Consider the following 22,043-nt stretch of genomic DNA (forward strand, 5'->3'; position numbering starts at 1 on the left):
TGACATCCCCACCGTATATGTGGCGCTTAGGCATGTCAAGACTCAATTATTCTTAACCCTCGCATTCTGCAAAACCCAAAATAACCTCCAAAATAACTTAGGTTATTTGCTGTGCAGGATCCAAAATAAACTTGGATCCTGCCAACATCAAACCCTAACTTTTTAATAAAATAAAAAGTGAGCCTATAATGTAGTGCAGGTCATTAACGAGTGTGTGTGTATATATATAACAAATTGGATAGTTGTTATATTTATATATAAAGAATGGTATAGAGTCCGCGGTAGCAAAGTTCATTAATCATCCAGCAGTGGAAAATAATATATATTTTTTTATGTTTATTTATTATACTTTAAAATAATCATGACAATAAAAATACGTTTGTAGAATATTGAATACAACTATAAAAGTTGTATAAACTATAAAAGAATTATAATATTTTACTATACATTTCATAATAAAAATGGAAAAATTATAAAATTAAGATATCATGCATATAATTAATTAAACAAATGTGTTTATTAACATTAACAAGAAAAAAAAACTAAAGCAAATGGTGTTTTATTGTACGCCAAGACAGAAGTGCATTATTGATAAGCATTGTTCTATATTGTTCATCAAAAATTAAAACATCATTTTTGAACTTTATTCACATGAATCAATGGTATTTATCCCCGAATAATATTTTAACAACCATTAAATCAGAAGAAAATACCAAAAACCCTAGGCTGAAGACTTAAATTTTCTCTACTCAATGATAAAATAATAAAAAAATATAATTTCACTCTATCAATCCATATTAATTTACATATAGAGGTACTGCAAAATTCCAACGTCTTTTATCTCTTTTTTTTTAATAGGTTGTGTTTCCAAAAGAAAAAAAGTTAGACCAAAAGGAAGTAAGGCTTGCACAGCAAAGTATCATATGCTTGTCTGTGTAAATTGTACAGGAGAATAGTACAACAATGTGACATAAATTCATATTTAAAAGTTTGATTTTTTTTATATTTTCAAATTATTTTGAAATGTCAAATCAAAAATAATTTTTTAAAAATAAAAAATATTATTATAATATATTTTTAAATAAAATATATTTTAAAAAATAACCAAAACCACGGTTAAAACTGCTTGTATAAAAATCATGCTAATGTATATTAATGATGTTTTTTTATTTTTTTAAAATTATTTTTGATATCAGCACATCAAAATGATTTGAAAACACTAAAAACATATTAATTTAAAGTTAATAAAAAAATAAAAAATTTTAAATTTTATCAAAAATATTTTTGAAACACAAAAACAAACAGACCCATAGCCATGCCACTGCTGTTTATGACAGCAATCACAAATGGTTCTCCTCACAACCCTTCAGATGAGCTTCCAAAAACTATTTGCGGAAAATCAAGATCGTGAGAAACTTTATTGTTATCTGCGGGGTCAAGTCCACTCCTATGAAACTGATGTTGCGTTCACTAACCTGAATGTCTTCGAGGTTTTTTTGAGAAATCATTGCATGAATCTAGCTTATTGGAACAATGCAATCACATTTTCTGATTCACTGTGCCAACCAGCCAAGCAGTCGCGATAATTAACCACGGTTCTAGGACCTGTTTTTTATTTTTTTAAAAAATTATATTTTATTCGTGTTTTTGAATCATTTAATATAATGATGTTAAAAATAATTTTTAAAAATTTAAAAATATCATTTAAATGCATATTTTTAAAAAAAACTTGTTTATATAAATAATATGTACTTCAATTCGGGACTGGAGAGCTGAAGAATATGCGGGCTGAAACACTGTAGCCCAATCATAGCAGGGCTTTATTGTTCAGACCTTGATGCCATAACTAGATCATTTCTCAGATCCAAGTTGGTCCATGTCCAGGAGAGATTGGATCGCATCAAGAGACAAAACCATGGCTGTAAAGCAAATCAGGTTGCTTGTAACAACAAAAACTCTTACAGGAAAAAAAAAAAAGAAAAAACTTTTACTTCAATTTGTTTGTTTTTCTCTTCTAATAAATATGCTTTCTTGCTCATCCAAGACAAGAAGCATGATATCTGATCTATGATACACATTAAAAGATTATCATCCAACAATTCATGTAAATTTTTTTTTCTTGATGATTAATATTTTTTTTCCTACCCTAAATGCGAGCATTGAATCTCCAAATTAACCAACTCCACCTTTTTCATTGCAAATTCTATAATTTTCAAAGCTACACCAAATCTTGAATTTTGCTATCGTTTATTTTTATGTTTGGAATTGATATTTTTTTAGTGTTTTCAATAATTTTAATGTACTGGTATCAAAAATTAAAAAAATTACTTTGATATATTTTTAAGTGAAAAATACTCTATATTAAAATACTAAATACATAATTTTTATTTTTTTTTTATTTTTGAATATGCAAAATTGCTTCCCCTCCTTTCTCATCAGGCAAGGAAACTACACTAGCGCATGCTATAAAAGATTAGCACAGATGACAAATTTCACTGGACAAATTGTGAAGCCTTTTACTTCTTTTGAAAACAGTCTCAAAATAACAGTTCTAGTCTGAAGTTGGGAGAACATTCCCTGCCAAAATCATCCATTACTCTCCCTTGCCCATTAAAAGTTTACACGCCTTTGAAGTTTGAACCATCCCTCTAAAAACTAGTCCAATCCAACCCTAAAATAGCCCATACCATAAAGCCAATCTTGCCCATACCTCATTCCTTATTAAGCAGTTATTTACAAAAATGGCAAACTTCATTCTAATCCTTATAGATTCTACAATGTTCAACTTTAATGAATATAGTTTAAAACCTTTCATATAAATCTCATAATTCTCAAAACGTTTCAATATGATCATTGTTGTTAAATTAGCAAGCAGCTAGCAAGACCCTTTTTTGGGATTTTTCCACTCGGTATTTTTTTTCCACTTTTATTCTTTGAATTTTTACCAAAGAAGCAAAAGAGGAGGAAAAAGAGAAATTAAAACAGAAAAATATTTTCAAAATAAAATAAATTTTAGTGAGTCTCCTATGACTTAAATATTTTCTTAGTTTGCCATGTTCTTTAAAAAAATATATTGTTCAGTTCATAATATTTTATATTTTTATGTTGACTTGCTGCTCCATAACAAATTTTTTGTTATTATTATTGAAAAATTCAAACATTGTAAGAGCTAAAATGAAGCATTGTTGAATCATCAATAGGGACTAAAACATAACTTAACCAAAAAAATAAATCAAAACAACAAAAACACAAAATCAAAAACAAAATCAATCGTGCTCCACTAAAATACCCAATTAAAACTCGTTTACTCAAAAACCCATTTTTTAACCTCAATCTAGAAAAAATAAAAATAAAAATTGTAAGTACTTTCCTCTTTCTATCCTTATCTCACATTTGAGTTCTCTCCCTCTTCGCTAACTGTCCTTCTCTGCAAATTCCCAAAAACCCTAGGGCCCTTTCTGTATTTTCAACACTCCCAAAAACAAAAACAAAAACTTCCTCCTTTTTTTTTTTTTTTTTATAAAAAATCTCAATTTCCATAAGTTAGGGGTTTTTACATTTCCATACGGTTCAGTCACAATTACACATAGATAGTTTAGATTAGATAGCGAGAGTTCAAATAAACCAAAAAAAACACTCAAATCGTGACCGTTAGGTTTTTTTTGGATCTGATCATGGACGCACGAGATTCGACATCGAACCGAGACGTCTCATCGAGCGGCGGCAGCGGCACCATCACCGGCGGTGGAGGAGGAGAAGAGGACCCTATCCTTTCCGTCACTGCCGCGCTTGCCAAAGACGCTTGGTTACACTTTAACTCTCGCCGGTTCAATGAGTGCCTCGAGGTTTTGTATCAGCTAAAGCAGAAAAAGGAAGACGATCCAAAGGTGATAATTTCACAAATAATACAAAGTCACTTAATTTTTTTTGTCGGATTTTATTTGATTAAAAATTAGGTTAACTTCGAGTAAAATGTTGTAATGGACTGTTAATTTTGTGATTTAACTCACTTAATTGAGTTGCTGCTTTTTAATTTTAATATTTTTTAGATTAAATTAGTTAATTATTAACTCACTTAATTTAGTTGCAACTTTTTATTTTTTAGTTTTTTTTTAGATTAAGTTAGTTAATTAACTTGAAAAGCTTAATTTTGCACTTTATTTAGTTAGTTCAAATTTAAGGACAGTATCTCGGCGGGCACACGAGTGCTGAAGTTAAGCAATGTGTTAGGGTATTTGGAATATGTAATTGATGTGGAAATTTTCTCTTCTTTTCGTTTTTTCTTGTTCCTTTTAAGTTTGTAATCTCTGGGTTATGCTTTATTAGGTACTTCATAATATTGCTATTGCGGAGTATTGTAGGGATGGTTATCCAGATCCGAAGAAGTTGCTTGAAGTGCTTAATAACATTGAGGTATGTTATTTTTGTTATGTTTTTGTAATATTGGCTGGAGGGAGTGGGTGCTACTAGTTTGGTTTTGGCTCTGTGTGAAGATGGGTTTGTTATTTAATTACCAGAGGATAGTGGTTTCAAAAGGGAAAAATTATGTTGCTGAATTGAATTTTACATGTTAGATTTTGAGAGCAAGAGATTTCTAGTGGTGCTGCAGTCTATACATTTAGTTCATTGTGAAAGGATGCTATGTACAGTCATAAGAATCTGTTCCTGCTTTCACAGTAGCAATCATGGGTATAATCCCACAAGTGTTCAGTATTGCAGAGGTCATCCCTGAGGCACACTTGGAGTTGTGGGCATTGGATAGTTTTATATGATAGCTATTTCTTTGATAATTTACCTGTGCATATTTTATTGTATTGAAATTCAATGGAGTAATTTGGTCTGTCATTTCAGTCTTGTGTTAGTATCATAATGTCATTGTTTGTTTCTGTTGATTTCTTGAGCTATATCTGGTCTTCTATCCTGCCATATGTAAGTTGGAAAGCTGTTAACTCAGTAATGTATTTACTAGATTGTATTTCTATTCCATTGAAAAAGATCCTGGAATTGCTTACTTGAATCCTAATCATGTTTGCATCGATGTATAGATAGATTTTTTGGGAATGAATTACCATCTCATAATACCCATTTCAGTATCTGTTTCAATCTATTTACAATGTACCACGTGGATGTTTTCCCTACTATGCTGTGTTTGGAATTTTCCTTGAGCTGGTATGGATACTAAAAGAATCCATTCCAACCCATTTTATTTTTCGATACCTCCCTCTTCTTAGCTCCTACCATTTGAATCAATCACTATTCTGCACCGGTACATCAAAAATTCATGTTTGACATAGCTAAAAGATCTCAAATCACCTCCTAACATTCATCTTTGTTATCACCAGCTTCCTATGAATGTACTTGTCTTATTCAATTTTCTGTTTTCATGATAAAATTAGTTCTTGAGTTAGAAATCCAGCCCCTTTTCTATTCATCTGTTTCAATATTGTTATCTTATCTATGTTTATTTTATTCACATGCAGCTTCATTCCAGCACTTAGTATCATACAGATAGCTAGTCTAGCTGTGATTTGAAAGAATTTTTTCTAATAATGAATCTTACTATCACGTGGTACTCATGTCACTAATCATATCTTATGTCCTCCTTTGCTGTAGTGCCAAATTAAGAATTACATTGAAGCTCCTTTGTTCTACCCAACATATCAGGACATTCTTCTCTATCCTAGCACTGTGAAAGTTGCAATGCATGTGTTACTTTTTTTCTGCTATGCCTAGGCTAAAACTGTACAGCACTATCTTTATCAGACATATATATTGAATTAAAATTCCCTCCTCCTTGAACACTTGTCATTGAGCCGTGTCATCGATAATCTATCAAATGCGTTGTTTAGAGTGGTAATAACATATGGTGTTTATTTGTATCTTTTGAGTTTTCTCATTAATATTTATATGAGAAGGATAGCCTCCATATTCAATTTCCTGAGTCAGACCTTAATTGGTTTATGAATCTGATGCTTCCACACCTTAATATGTGCCCATTCTGTTTTCTAAGGCTTCATAATATAAAATTCAATACTTAATGGTTTTTACAACTTTGGCTATCTCATATTTTTTTTTTCTATAGATAGGAATTCATAGTGATCCTTTTCTGTCCATCTAAGAGTAAGTTATCCCTATCTATTCATCGGTATTTTCTTTGTCTCCAATGTTTTATAGCTAAAGTAATTCCCACTTCACCTCCCTTCAGGAATTTCAAACTTTTATATATATTGCTGCTAGACTAGTATCAAAAAATGTTGAAAAAGTTTCTTTCTCCTCTTCTTCATGTATTTAGCCTTTTTCAAACCTCTTCTATGAATTTTAACTCTACAATCTAGAATCTTTAGTTTCCTCATAGTTTCTTTCTTAGGCAGCTTACCTTTTTTGATATGCATCATCATGTTGACATCTGGATACCATTCCCTTTTATCCAAGTTTGTTTTCTGCATATCTTCATTCTACTATTAGAATTTCTTTAAAGGTTAGTTTTCTAGAAATTTTATCACCAACTGTTTTATGCATCTTGCCATTTTCACTCATATGATGCCTTCAGTAGATATTGTCTAAAAGCTGGTTGCTTCTCTCTTCTCAATGCTGCTGCCTGGTTCTTGGTTTTTTTATTCATTTGTAATTTCTCCATCTTATCTGTTCTATAATGTTCACACCCAAGTGACTGATTTGTGTTGAGGGATTTGCCCCTTCCTTGGTATAACATCATAATTATTGCACAAGTTCCTTTAATCTCTTTCTTGTGAGAAGCAGTTTATTTTACTTTTGTTTCATTCATTTTAAAAGATAATCAAATGGATTATGTTTTCATGGGATGGAATGTTAACAGTACCGAGTCATAAGTGAAAGAAAGCTCTAACTTCTCAATTAGCCCCCCTCCTCATTTTTATGTACTGTTTCAAAACCACTTGTTATTGCTTTCCACATTTTTATCAAAAGTTCTCCAATAAACATCTTTTCCTCACAAGTTATCCCTTAATTGGCTGTTGTATTCCTGTATCCATGCCCTCTTTTTAGATTCTGTCCAATGTTGTGGTCCTGAGCAACCTTTCCATGACTGTTCTTGAGGGTTGCACAACATAATTGAATTTTTTATTGAACATAATTCCATTTTGATGATTTCTCTACTTGTAATTCTTTTCCATAGTTTCTTCAGTCTTCATGACAATCCTGGTGGCCTGCATCCATGAATAGGATTTGCAGGGGAGTTCTATCTTGTTGATATAATTATTATGTATGATACTCTGCTATGATGACTACACTGCTATAATGACCACTTACTGAATTGACCTGATATTACCATTTAAGAAGTTCCTGTGTGGTTATTCTCCTTTGATGGATCATAAACGATGAGTCAAAGGTAGCAACAAAGTACATGGCGGTCAAAATGTGGATGATAAATATAATGCTGAATGGTGTAAAAGGTTTTCTAGTGGGTCCACATAATGAATGTACAAATTTGTTATAGTTCTTAAATCTCATTTTGGAGTCTTTCATTATATCTTCACTTTTTTATTTACTATCATGCAGCTACTGAATGAAGCATAGACATTCTGTTAGAGAATTTTGTTAGTTGTGTGGAAAGGTTTGCTGCACCATGTTTTAGTTCCTTTTGGGGGGTTTGGATTTCTTTCATATTGTGACATTTTCTGTCGTCTCATTTGCTGGTGTTGGTTCAGAGGAAAAGCAAAGAGCTTGCTCACACTTCAGGAGAGCAGGTGGAGACTGTTGGCAATCTTGGGAATAAAGTTATTTCAGGGTCTAAAGGAAGTGGTGCAATGACACTCCAAGCATCGGCGACAAACAGCACATCTGTTGTTTACATGGATGAATTTGATCCTACAGTAGCAAGGCTAAATATTGTAGGCTCTATTGATATATATCTGTGGTTGAACTATGGATTGCTATTGACTTTTCTTTGCAATCTTGAGTGATATGTTAATTTGTCTCTTATAGGCGATAATTTGGTATCATCTTCACGAATATTCAAAGGCATTATCAGTTCTAGAACCTTTGTATCACAATATTGAACCTATAGAGGAGGTATATTTTTGTTAAGCTATAATTATTTCTCTCCCTTTGTTGTTTCCTTGTGTTCTGATACTTTACTTTATATGTGCAGAGAACTGCTCTTCATGTTTGCCTTCTGTTGCTAGATGTTGCTCTTGCCTGCCAGGATGCATCTAAATCTGCTGTACGTGCTGACTAAATTAATGCTTAAATATGTTCATTAATGTATTGCAATACCCATCATAGTTGCTTCATAGATGACATTGTGGTCTTAATATCATGTTTTTTTGCTTCAATTTCTCAATCTTGGTGATTGTATGTTGAGAACAGAATGCTGCTGCATGTTTGTAGAGATTCTCAATTAAAGAACTGTATATGCAATAGTGACAATATGGACTGGACATATTGAAATATTGATATATAGCAGTTCTTAAAAATAAATCACAAAGGAGTGTCATTACACCAGCCAAGTGCTGAGAGAGTAGACCACAAATGTTCTTAGAGAAAAAGAAAAGAAAAGAAAAAATCACAATTCTAGCTACTGAAATTTGTCTAAAGAAATTCAAACGAGGAAAGAAAATTAACAGAGAAGAAGCCATCCATGTCTTGAATAATTGCCTAACCTCTGCATTGGAAGTTCCACCTCTTCAAAAGTGTACATGCCTTGCACACGAATACTCCTTGTCAAACACCACCACTCTCCATGTTCTATTTCTGCTTACTGAAGCTTCCTTTTGGTGTGAGCTTGAGCACATTATCAACATGACTACATTTTGAAATGCTGCATGTTTGTTTCAAAAAATAAATTAGATCTAAGACTCCCTCCTTTGGTGTTTATATGAACTGATCCAGTGCACTAGGTTTTGACAATCTTTAAAAAGAGAAAACAGTAAATTAATTTCCCTGTGGCTGCACTTTTTACTTCATCCATTGGCGACAATTACATTCTCTGCATTGTATAACTCCTTGAAGTAAACTTCCTCAAAAGCACATACTAGTCACTGCTGGTTATCTGAACCTCTCAGTATTAGCTACCTTGATTCTTTGCTTCTGACAGTTTGTGCAAATTTCCAAATGATATCTTTTTCTTTATATTAAAAGAATCTTTTTCATACCAACTCAATTTTTCACCCTCAATTTGAACCATTTTGTACCAATCTTTAACTTATGGTATTAGGAAATAAGTTTTTGGGCACTTCTTTTGGAGTTCCTCTGATATGTTAAAAGAAATGCCAACGAGCAAAGTGACAACTATGAGAGAGACCTATTTAGCCGAGAAACACAAGTGGGGTTAGACTTCAATATGCATTAAGTTTCTTTTCTATCAAAGTCTAACCCCACTTGTGTGTCTTCTAAACTCCTGACCTCAGGCCTCAAACCTCAGCATTGGCTAAATAGGTCTCTCTCTTAATAGGCTTCAAATAAAATCAGTTTCAATGGTTGGGCTATACAACCAGGAAGGTACTTCCCCTTTCCTTGAGCCCTCTCATCCTAGGCGTGGTAGGAGTTCAATAGCTAAGTTAGCTTGTGCCCTCTTCAAAATCTTTCTTTGAGGCCGCTGGAGGAGGCTCAATAGCCTATAATATAGTAAAGAATGTGATCCTACTCAAACTGGTGAAATGATCTTATAAAGACCCCAAATAAAGAAAAGAGCTGTGTGGTGAATGATGTCAATGAAAGAAATGAAGGATGATGGTATATTATAATTTGGTTTTCATCAATCATAATCTTGAATTGCAGTTGTTTAGGTAAAGCATTCTTTAATTTTCTTTCATAGGTGACTCTGTTTGAATATGATGATTAAGTTAAGCCCCTCAGCATGGGCCCATTATTTCTGCTACATTCTGGTGCCATGTTTTTCACTCAAGATGATCTTAAATTTCTGGTACTTGTGATTGAAAACCCTAAACCTTGCATTATATTGTAATTTGTAATGGAGTCTTTGTTTTATTGGTGTTTTCTATAGTAATTTCAGTGGAGACTATTGGAAGCCATGCATTACAATTGCAATCCAGTATGTGGCTTTTCTGCCTTCACAACAAAAATGGCCTTTGTTGTTTGTTTGTACTGCAATGTGTTGTTTGAGTTATTGGCAGTTGAAAAGCTCTTAAACTAGGCATTCTTTATTGACTTGTAACTTCTTCACCATTTTCAGGATGTTTTATTATATCTAGAAAAAGCTTTTGGCTTTGGTGGTGTGGGTCAAAGTGAGAATGGGAACACAGCACAGCAACAATCTGCAAATCTTGTTGCAAAATCTTTGTCTGTTCCTAGCAGTTCATCAGGGATGGATGCTAATTCAGATTTAGCTTCTAGTGAGAATGCTTTGGAAAAGTCTTTATCGAGAACTCTATCTTTATCAGATGAGACACTTGAGTATGAATCGATGTTCTCACTAGACATAAGTGGGCAAGACTTAGCAAGGCCTGCGGGTCTTTCATTTTCAACTGATATTTCAAGGACCCCGATTGATAGGTCCTTTTCTCCTTCCGAAATGAAGCTTAAGTTGCATCTTTACAAGGTTCAATTTCTACTTCTCACCAGGAATTTGAAACAAGCAAAGCGTGAAGTCAAGCTTGCTATCAACATTGCACGTGTAAGGGACTCACCCATGGCTCTCCTCTTGAAATCTCAGCTTGAATATGCTCGTAGTAACCACCGTAAGGCCATCAAGTTGTTAATGGCAGCAAGTAATCGGACGGAGATGGGGATTTCTAGCATGTTCAACAACCTTGGGTGCATCTACTATCAGCTTGGGAAATACCATACAGCGTCTGTGCTCTTTTCCAAGGCACTGAGTAGTAGTTCATCTCTTCAGAAGGACAAGCCGTGGAAGTTGTTAACTTTCTTACAGGACAAATCTCTCCTCATTGTATATAATTGTGGAGTGCAGCACTTGGCTTGTGGGAAACCCTTACTGGCTGCTCGCTGTTTTGAAAAGGCAAGTTTAGTTTTCTACAACCGGCCTTTATTGTGGCTCCGACTTGCTGAATGCTGTCTGGTGGCTTTGGAGAGGGGTCTTCTAGAAGCTAGTCGAGTTCTATCGGACAAGTCAGATGTTACAGTTCATGTTTTTGGAAAGGGAAAGTGGAGGCATCTTGCAATTGAAAATGGGATTTCAAGAAACGGGTATGTGGATTCTGTTGAAAAGGAAGATATGTTTTCGGGTAGTGACGGCCAACTGAAGCTCTCTGTTCCCCTTGCTCGGCAGTGTCTCCTCAATGCTCTGCATTTGCTGGATTACTCTGGATTAAATCATTTGAAGCCTGGCTTGCCTTCTAATTTATCCTTGGATGAAAATGAAATGAGCGAAGCAGGATCTATGAAGAGTTCAAACCACAAGAATTTAACTGGCTTTGATTCCAAAACATCAACTGGAGGCCTGGGTCAGGTTAATGCAAATGGGGATGCAAAAGAACAGAAGGGTGGGACAAGTCAGGAGATCATGCAGAACTCGATCTCTTTCCATGAAGATATTCGCAGGAGAGAAAATCAGTTGCTCAAGCAAGCACTTCTCGCTAACTTGGCATACGTAGAGTTGGAATTGGAAAATCCTGAGAAGGCCTTGTCAACTGCAAGGTCTCTTTTGGAACTTCCAGTATGTTCGAGAATTTATATTTTTCTGGGTCATTTGTATGCAGCTGAGGCCCTCTGCATGCTGAACAAGCCCAAGGAAGCTGCTGAGCATTTGTCAATTTACTTGTCTGGAGGAAATAATGTGGAGTTGCCTTTTAGCCAGGAAGACTTCGAGCAATGGAGAGTGGAAAAAGCTTTTGATTATGAAGAGATGAATGGAGGGTCAGTTGCTACGAAGAATTCTTCCCCTGAAGAATCACAAGGTATTGTGTTCCTCAATCCAGAAGAGGCACGTGGAACCCTTTACACAAATTTTGCAGTCCTGTGTGCAGCACAGGGTGATCTTGAGCGGGCCCACCATTTTGTGACACAAGCATTATCCCTTGTGCCTAATCATCCACAAGCCACTCTGACGGCAGTTTATGTTGATCTTATGCTCAGTAACTCACAAGCAGCGATCGGCAAGTTAAAACAATGTAGCCGAGTGAGATTCCTCCCGAGCGGTGTACAATTGAGTAAGTGTTGACGGCTGTAACATTGGTTTTTTTTCTTCTTGTCTGGCCCCCTTCGCAGTTCTAGTTAGCAGGTAGATGAGCAATCCTTTAATAGGATCTGTAACATATATATAGTTCGATTCAGAGAATAAGTTTTCTGTTCATTTTTTGATATCTAGGGTTCATTAATTGGTGCGGCCGAGTGTTTTGGGGAGAGTGGGGTGCCCACCTTTAAAATTTATATTGTGCTCTTCAAGACCAAAAACAGAAAAAAGGAATTATTCATCAATTTCTTTCAGATTTCCATGATGTTTGTCATTCAAGCAATGCGATATGGTTTTTGATTGCTATCTGTTGTTCGTGTAATTGCTGCATGGTATGGTGGAAAATAAAGGATTAATCTCTTCTAAGACTGCCATTTTAAGAGTGATGATTAATCATCTTTTAAGAGTATGTTTAATATTATAATAGTAATTGTTTATTTTATATTGGAATTTATATTGAAATGTTCTGAAATAATTTATGTTTTTTATTTTTAAATTTATTTTTAATAGTAGTATATCAAAAATGTTAAAAAATCATAAAAAAATAATTTGAAAAGAAAAGAAAAATCTAATTTTTTTGAAAACAATATTGTAAAACTACCATGTTAAGAAACAAGTTTTAAACAATGTTTTTTAAAAAATTAATTTTTTTTGTTTAATGTTTTTTTAATCATTTTAATGCATTAATATTAAAAATAATTTATAAAAATTAATAAAAAATGTTATTTTGATTAATATCAAATCAGCTTCAATGTTACAGGTGCTATGGTTGTAGTTGGTGCTTTTTACCATTTTCCATTTTGCCCCCGTTTTGTTCTCTGCTCTTCTTGCCACAAACAAGGGGTATAAACCTCGAATTATCTCATGTTACCACAATTTGATTGATTGATAAACTGTAAAATTAGGTTAAGCTGTCACTGGGTTCGATCGATTCCGTCGAAGCTCCACACCGTAAACAAAAAGAACATGTAGCGTTGATTTATTCTGTGAATCGATCAAATCTCGTAGAAAATAATGGAGGGAGTCATATTTATAGGATAAAACTAGATTTGTTGTCCGCCGAAAATTTTTTTTGACATTAAAAAAATATTAGGGAAAAATAATTTATTATTCAAGTTATTCGTTCAATTAATAATTTAAATAATATAAATTAAAAAAAATATAATAACAAAAAAAATAAGAAGAGTCAGACCTTAATCTATCCAGATTATCTTGTGAAACTATAAAAAGCTAATTTAAAAAACGAAAAAAACCCTATTAAACAAGATGAGCTCATAAACTCGTAATCATGGACAGAACATTGAAATAATTTCATAAAAAAAAGTAAGAAAAAAGCTTAAAGGATGGAATTGAAATAAATCAATTAAAAAAAGTAACTTGCATTAATCTTTAAAACTAGTGATTGTAGTCATGAATCCGGAGCTAACATCATAGAAGACAAATTACAAAAAATAAGAAAGCAAAACTAAAAAAAAGGGGTAAAAAATAAGAAAACACTAGTTTAAAAAAGGGAGGAAAAGAAAAGGTTGTTGACGCCAAACTCAAGAAGCGTTTTGGGCACATGCCACCCTATCGTGTCGGGAGCGCTAAGACCTTTCAAATACTGCAATGGAAGGTGATATTTAGTAGCTAGATAGCCCTGCAGGCATCGCTTGGACGACTCGGGGGCCGTCCACTCCCTAGTGTGTACTACGCAAGCACCAACCAAGTTTGTCAATTCCGTTTCGGTTGGTGTTTCAGCTTTTCAAGTGAAAGGATACGTTTCAGTTATGGAATATTTCGACGTGCCGTTTCGAAGTTGTACTATATATATATATTCAAAATATTAATTCAACATACATAATTTCAACTCAAATCCAAATATAAACTAACTTGAAATTATTCAATTTAAATTTCAAACACAAGTAAAAAAGTTGGAGCTGAACCGATATGACCCAATCGACTAAATGAGTCCAAAGACAACTTAGACGACTGATAAATATATAGTTTGACTAAAAAAAATTCAAGATGACATATTTTTTTAAAAAATAATATTAGACGAAAATATATTGGATTGACCCAGATCAACCTGGCTTAACCTTTCAAATTCATGACTTGTTCCTCATTAACCTTTCAAATATATTAGACGAAAATTATATTAGACAAAAATTACTTGTAAGATTTGTTTCTCATTATTTTAATAATCTTGAAAAAAATAAAACATTAATAAGTTATTTTTCAGCTTATTTTCCATGATATAACCAAACACAAGAAAATATTTTCCAACTTATTTTTCATTACACTACCGAACATTAAAAAATAATTTACTTTCTTGAAATTCACTTTAAAAAAACAATTACTTTTCGGCAAATAAAAATACCTTACTCCCTTCTTTCCTGCACTTACAAGTCCCAAATGAGAGATTACTGAACGCTCCAGATACATTACCTTTTCACTCATATGAAAGTAAAACATATTAATAACTAACAAGTAACTTTGCCTTCTTCTTCTTGTTTTTTTTTTTCCTAAAAGATAACCCTCCAATCATAAGCCAACTCTCATCAATTGGGTCTCCATTCTATAAAAAAAACTTCAATTGAGTCCTTCCATCTAAAATCACCATTTTTTTTAAATAAAAAAGCTGGTTTTCTTAAAAAACCACTGTCATTTATTGCTTAACACAAGCAATTCGGATGGAAAACATTAACAGATCATTTAGATGGAGAGAGCTAACTGAGAAGAAAAGATATATTCGGAACCCAATTGAAAAATAAAATTAGAATACACCAAGGCATCTCCAGGTTTCAGGATAGGAGCCCCACCAATAGATACCATATGTTTATTTGGAGAGGAAAAAAAAAAGACAAATTAAGTTCAAGTGCATTGCTTTAAAATGTTGCTTCCTATATTGTGCCATCATTTAGGGTAAGTGGTGGTTTAAAGAATTGTTTTTTTAAATATTTTTTATTTGAAAATATATTAAAATAATATTTTTTTATTTTATAAAATTTATTTTAACATAAAATTTTTAATTTATTTAAAAGTTTTTTCAAACACAAAAACAAATAGTAATTGATTATGCCCCCGGTTAGTAAATGCCGAGATCAGCAAACACAAACTATTAAATTTAAATTTGTAGTTTCTTTTATTGTTTAACTTAAATTTAATAATTTAACTAAATTACAATTTCACTAATGTAGACATTCTAGACTCATTCATGAATTATATAACTTTGAAAAATTAACCTGGTAATTTCTCTTGATCCCTTGATTTTTAACTAAAATTGAAGTCCTACTATCTTTCTTTCTTGATTTTTTGAGTTAACCTTAAAATTAATATATAGAAAATTTTATTATATGTATTGACTTGAAAATATTCCTTATCCTTGTCATAAAAAAACCTAAATCGTATAATTGTAAGATATGTTGATTTCAAGTCTGTCATTCAACGTTAAGAGCAACACTGTCATGGATATCCCCACACCTTTCTCCATCGTGAAGTTAGGTTGCATTACTGTGAGAGGAAATTGAATAGACTCAGAGTCTGTATCATCGACATATGCGACACCCATTAAGTATTAAACTTAGGAGTTAGGAGTAACTAGAAATTTATATAATTATTAATTTTAAAATTTATGAGATTAGTTGAGGTATGTACAAGCTGATCTAAATACCTATGTTAATAAAAAAAATATTAAGTATTACTAAACTATAAGGGGTATAGTTCAACTGGTCAGATCCTGAGTTTACTTCCTAAAAATCATCAATTCGAGTCTAATAAACCTCAAGAACACTATATGCTCACATTGAGTCAAAAATGAGTTGAAAATAGGTTTTTAGGTAAAAGAAACTTAAACCCTGATTTTTCATCTATCGTAGTGGCTAAAATTTAGGCAAATCAAACGTCGCGTCGGTTGATTTTTTTTTTCAAAATAATTTGGGATTGAAAAAAAAATAATTAAGAACCCAATTGTCCGAGCTTGCTAGGGCAGACCTAAGTGTGGACCCTGACAAAATAGGCCAGGTGGGCTAGCTAGCTTGCAAAGCCCAACAACGCAAGACCTTTGCTTCTTTTTTTTTAAAAAAAATTAATGATTCTTATTTTATGGTTTTTTCTCTAATTTTTTTTAATTTATATTTAAATTAGTACCCTTTCTATTTTCCATTTTGTTTGAAGAGCCTATTTTAAATGATAATTAATTTTTTAGTTATATATTTAAATTTGAAGAGTTTTTCTGATTTATTTATATATTTTTTCCTTTTGTATGGATGAACTTTATTTTTTAAAATAAAAAAATTTATTTTTAGATAATACTTCTAATATATATATGTAGCCTTACATGATATTTTTTTCTACTTTTATGTTATTCAATAAATTTAATTTGTCTCTATTTTTATTATCGTTTGCTTAAATAAAAAAATATTTTTATAAATAAATTTAACAAATACAACCAGATGAATATCCTGTCTTTTAAAATTAAATATCTTAATATATACCCATCTCTTAATTTTTTAATTTTTGTTTTTATGTATCATTAATGATTTTTTATTTATTTATTTGTATACATAGTTCTTGATTTATTTAATTATATATATGTATATAAATTTTTATTTGGAATTGAATTTTTTAAACTATATATATATATATATATATATATATATATATATATATAATTTCTTTATATATATAAAAAAATCTGATATGTGAGGAAGCGCAGATGACATGGTTAGTTGGAATTCTAAATATCCACCACCCGGCACACCCTTTCCGCCTCCCATATCTATAAAGTAAAAGCTGTGCGGAAAATATTGGAGCCTCATGCTTCGTATTCTTTCACTCATTTTACTGTGTACTTTTATAGTATTTTTTTTATCATTGAACTTTTTTTTTTTTTTTTATCAATTGTATCTTTTATAATCAAATTAAAGGGTAATTACTTATATTTTGTTAAGGAATGAAAATATTGACTAGATGGACTCAATGGTTGTTTTGAAATTGACTAAAAAAGTTGATCTGCCCTTTTAGTTTTCAACATGCTCATCTTTCATCTCTTTATTTTTTTTATCCAAAACTCACTTCTGGTCTATAATTTTGTTTTTTTATTTTTGTTCCTAGTTTAGGTAGGAGGGAGAGAGACAAAAACTAGTTTTTAGTGGTAGGAAAAAAAAATTATCGGTTGACAAAGATTCAGACAACCAAAATAGTTCATCTTGATGTTAATGAGTTTTATTTGAGGAGAAGAGTTTTTTTAAGGTGCCTTTTCACCTTCAAATCACTTGAAAAATAGATTTGATCTCAAAAGGTTCTTGAATGAAAGGCATAAACAAGTTTGTTTAGGTCTATATAGTGCTTTAGGGTAAAAACATTATTAGAAATAGATTTTTAAGTGTAAAACACTATTGACCTAACTTATTAATGACCAAAGATCACCAAAATCTTGATAGAACAAGAGTGTTGTTTGCTATATTTGTTTTCAAAAAAATCAAGCCCATCCAATAGGAAAAAAGATTTAAGCATGCTTAGGCGCTTAGGCTACCTCGACTTGGGCGCAAAGGTTTTTTTTTCTCTTTTTTATTGTTTTTTTTTTCAAATTTGATAATTTACAATTGGATCTTTATTGATTTTCCTTACTATTTTTTTTAATTTTATACTTTAATATTTTATTCATTTCTAAAAGGGCAACATAATTTGTTTTGGTTTGATATTTGAAGGTTTATCGCAATCTCAAATAAATATTTTGATATTTTGCTGGTTCTCAATTATTTTCTTATCATATAATTAAATATAAAATATATAAAAAAATTATTGAACCCGATTGAGTGCATGACCTGAGTCATGAGTTTTGCTGATTAACTTCGGTTGATTAGAAATTGAATTTCGTAATTTATTTTGATTTATTTTTTATTAAGTTATTAAAGTCTCAAATAAAAATCCTAACCTTGAGTGATGCTTGATTTTAAGATAATATATATATCTTGACAATACATCCTTTTATATAGACTTGCTTAAGCTTGCAAGTAAATCCTTGAGAAGTTTTGAATAATAATAATAATAATCAGTCAGTCAGATTGTTGGGACCGGGATTAATTGGAATTCCCATGTACGTGTCATGGAATATCAAATAGGTTACACATGCAGTCGATAATTTACAGTCAGCAGCTTAAGAGTTCAGCTTTTCACATGCCCAAATGTACCAAGGACAGAGAGGAAAAGATGCACAAAACAAAACGCTATGTAACAAATCGAGAATCCAGTAAGATTTTGAAATGAGAGAGAAACATATTCTTGATTGCTGCCTTGTCTAAGACAAACCACACATGCATCATTAATCTTTGACAACAATAATAATTAAAAAAAAAACAATAAATGGTGTACAATATGGCCAAACATAATTGATACCAATCAAGAAAATTAAAGAGAGGAGACATCAGAAACAGGAAAGAGAGCGAGTGAGTGAGAAAGGAAGAGGGATCAGGCTCGACATCCTTTCATGTCGAATCTATCATCCATGGATCAGCTAGGCAACCTGCACATATACATGAGAACATGTGTATCATGAGCCAGTAATTCCCTTCCATGTATCTATACATAAAAACATTTTAAAAGCAAAAAAAAGAAAGATATATTTATATATATAATTTAGCATTGATAAGAGCAAACAAGTAGTGAGGTATAGTCATGTTAAATCAAGGATCGATGAGGTCCATCTTGTTAATTTTTGTTAATTAGACGACGAGCGAGCCTTTTGGCCCCGGCCCGTTGCTTTTGTGAGTGTGTGCAAACAACCTTAGATAATAAAGATTAAATTGTTGGCACTTAGCAATGCTAAGAATTAAATTAGTAATTCTAGTGAATATTTTAGAAATAATTTCAATGTTTTGGCTTCCAAAAATCCTTGCCATGGGCTCATCTTCGCAACACGTGAGCGCTTAAAAGTCCATTTTCATTTTTTTTTTTAAAGATGCAACATTATGCAAACTACTGGATCAAGATATATATATATATATCAACTTAAGCAAACTATTAAATAGTATGTAGGATAAGATTTTGGGATTTTAGCCAGGTAAAGTGAAGAACGTGTACTTAACTTGGATCTAGAGAGAGCAAGTGTAACCAGGAGGAGGTGTCTTCCCACAAGTAACAAGGAGTTGAAGAGCAAGCGGGACATAGATATTGAGGTTAAGAGCCTTGATTTTGAGAGTGGTGCACAAGCAGACTGCAGCTTCAAGTTCAACAAGTCCTTTAAGAACTGGGCAGCACTGGTTCACAACTGGATCACCAAGGCCAATGTGCACTAGCCCACCAAGAAGATCCACACAGGCACCAAGTTTTAGTGTATCAATAGGGCATGTATCCTTGGGTGATGGAGGTGGAGGGCATGGCTTTCCCTTTGGTGGTTTTGTAGTCACCGGAGGAACTGTGATAGGAGGGACTGTCACAGGAGGGAGTGTCACAGGAGGGAGTGTAACTGGTGGCTTCACAATTGGAGGAACTGGAAGTGGAGGCAGAGTCACTGGTGGCTTCACAATTGGAGGAACTGGAAGTGGAGGGAGTGTAATAGGAGCTTTAGGAGTCTTAGGGTGTTTGTTCTTTGGATGCTTGCCACAAGAACCACAGTCAAGAGTTGGGGCGGCTGAGGAAATGAAGATCATGCAAAGGAAGAGGAAAGCTGAAATTTTGGTAGAATCCATGTTTACACTCCCTTACCTTGTGTTAGAGAAAGAGAGAAATGCAATCAGAGTGGTAAAGTTTGTGGAGAGTAGTGTTGTTATATAGGAATAGTGATGGATGCTAGAAAACAAAAACCCTAGAAGCACAATCACGTGAACATATATGGGGCTTATGGCTAAAAAAGGCAGCTGCCAAATTTTGCTAGTTGGCACCTACCTTACAAATGCATGAATCCATTATAAATTTATATTCCCTGCTGTTTACTGGTTACTGGCTTTCAATTGCATTTTATCATGGAAACATACAAAAACTTCCAGTAATTCCTAGCAAGTAGCTACTGCCTAAAGAAAGATTGAGATTCTGATCAGTATTTAACTTGTTAATCAATCAATAATCACATTGTAAGATTAATTTGGATTTTGTTTGGTAAATCTTATGGAAGAATTAATGGGAACTTAACTAATAAGTGTTAGCCGTTAATGGGTTGATTACATTAATAAACAAGTGAAGACATGCTTCGTTTGTGTATGTATTTGTCACAAGAAATTCCTTGAAGGATTTGTTTACTAATACTAACAAAGAATGCAAGTCGGGGTAATTTTATTTATAATAAAAATATTTTGAGGTAAAATTGTTACGTTCGGAGCAAATTTAAGGTCCCTAAGATTTGTAAGGACAAACTTGAAATGAGTTTAATTAAGAAAATGATTAGGAAACCTCATTGGGTTACATGGTGGTTAACAAAGTTTGCTCCGTTCCTAAACACCAAGAAATTTTTATTAAATTCTTCACCAGGAGGCCGATGTGGGAGGCGCCGCTTCTTAAAATTGTTCAGAGAAAAACTTAGTATCATTTGACTTGCATAAACTTAGTACCATTGAACCAAAAAGAAAAAGAAAAATCTTCACACACTTATTTCCTTGTTATTATGAAAAAAAGTTAAATTTAAGGATCAAATTAGAGGATTTTTAAATTTCAGGGATGTCATAAAGTTCCCCAAAGTAGATGCTGCAGCGATATATATATATATATATATATATATATATATATATATATATATATATATATATATATATATATATATATATATTTCAAGATCATTACAGTTGTACATAATCTAGATTGCTGCGATTTAACATTACGGGAGGGGTATCAACAAAGAAAGACAACGGGCACTAGACTTATAATTCAAAGCTCAAGTAGGCAATTTTCATTCACCGATCTAAATCTTAATTATTTTACAAACAAGAGCTATGAAAATCAGGAAAAAAAAAATCCAGGCCTTTCCTATCAACGAAGAAAGAAAAATGCGATACTTAAACCCTATATATAGCTTGGATATTGTATTATCAGAACTTAGATCATGATCATTAGAACAACTAGATGTTAGGTAAAATTATTTTCCTCCATTTTGATTTCTTCTATATTTTTTTAAGGCCGAATATATATATATATATATTTCTGCTCATGTTTCCTAAATGTTTCATAGAAAAATAAGCATTAATTTCATTCCCTTCGCTTGCAGAAAAGCCAAAAACACTACTAAAAAATTAAAAAAAAACAATGAAAAATATTTCTTTGTTGTTTGTTGGTAAAATTATGAAGGGAAGTTTCCATAAGTAATTTATAATGCAAACGACAATGGAATAAAAAAAATATGAAAGTAAAAACAATTTTGTTGCCAATTTTGACTGCATTGATGACATGTTAAATGTAGACAAAATTATTGATGGAATTTGCTTTAGCAATTTTAAATTCAATTAAAACCTGACGTACCTCTCCTCTTTCTATCTCTCCTTTTTCTTCTTCATTCAGCAACAACCACCCTTTACCCATCAAGCTTCTTAAAGAGATTCAAAGTTACCTTTTTTTTTTTACTTATTCTTCATTCTCTTGTTCTTAATTAAGGTTTGATTTTTTTTTTCAATAAACTTAGGGTTTTTACCTGATTTGGGGGTGATTTTGTGTATATAAAGTTTGGTGATTTGAAGTTTGGGTTTTGATTTATTATGTGTTTGAATGAATTGGTGTTGGTTTTGGGTGATTTGGATTGAGCTTTTATATGGAGTTTGATCTCTTAGGATTTTGGACTAGGTTGAAAATTGTGGGTTTTATGATTTTGGTGAATGGTGGTATTTGGGACTATTTGTGCAAGAGATAAAAAGAGATTGACTAGTGGTTTACATTGAATTTGATATGTGGTGTGAAATTTATGTTTTTATGGTAGTGAAGATAATGATAATTGAATGTGCAATAAAGGATT

General features: G+C 32.3%; 2 protein-coding genes across 2 annotated transcripts; one reads left to right on the forward strand and one right to left on the reverse strand.

Annotated features, from left to right (window-relative positions):
* Positions 1-3,539: 3,539 nt before the first annotated feature.
* LOC133689113 (uncharacterized) lies at positions 3,540-12,434 on the forward strand. The gene is made up of 6 exons (XM_062108859.1): positions 3,540-3,887; positions 4,327-4,413; positions 7,686-7,868; positions 7,963-8,049; positions 8,129-8,200; positions 10,172-12,434. Exons 1-6 carry the CDS (start codon positions 3,675-3,677, stop codon positions 12,116-12,118), a joined length of 2,589 nt encoding a protein of 862 aa, XP_061964843.1. The 5' UTR covers positions 3,540-3,674; the 3' UTR covers positions 12,119-12,434.
* A 5,910-nt stretch (positions 12,435-18,344) lies between these two features.
* Positions 18,345-19,875, reverse strand: LOC133689870 (36.4 kDa proline-rich protein-like). Its single transcript, XM_062109955.1, has 2 exons — positions 19,198-19,875; positions 18,345-18,635 (listed from the first exon to the last, which is right to left on the reverse strand). Exon 1 carries the CDS (start codon positions 19,798-19,800, stop codon positions 19,204-19,206), a length of 597 nt encoding a protein of 198 aa, XP_061965939.1. The 5' UTR covers positions 19,801-19,875; the 3' UTR covers positions 18,345-18,635; positions 19,198-19,203.
* Between the last annotated feature and the right edge of the window lie 2,168 nt (positions 19,876-22,043).

The sequence above is a fragment of the Populus nigra genome, chromosome 3 (genome assembly GCF_951802175.1).
Source record: "Populus nigra chromosome 3, ddPopNigr1.1, whole genome shotgun sequence".
Taxonomy (NCBI): domain Eukaryota; kingdom Viridiplantae; phylum Streptophyta; class Magnoliopsida; order Malpighiales; family Salicaceae; genus Populus; species Populus nigra.

Excerpts from the sequence above, each read along its gene's own strand:
- LOC133689113 (XM_062108859.1), top strand. The coding sequence starts at position 3,675 with ATGGACGCACGAGATTCGACATCGAACCGAGACGTCTCATCGAGCGGC. Across the intron at positions 7,869-7,962 it reads CAGTAGCAAGGCTAAATATT|GCGATAATTTGGTATCATCT; the intron begins GTAGGCTCTATT and ends TGTCTCTTATAG. Across the intron at positions 8,050-8,128 it reads ATATTGAACCTATAGAGGAG|AGAACTGCTCTTCATGTTTG; the intron begins GTATATTTTTGT and ends TTATATGTGCAG.
- LOC133689870 (XM_062109955.1), bottom strand. The coding sequence starts at position 19,800 with ATGGATTCTACCAAAATTTCAGCTTTCCTCTTCCTTTGCATGATCTTC.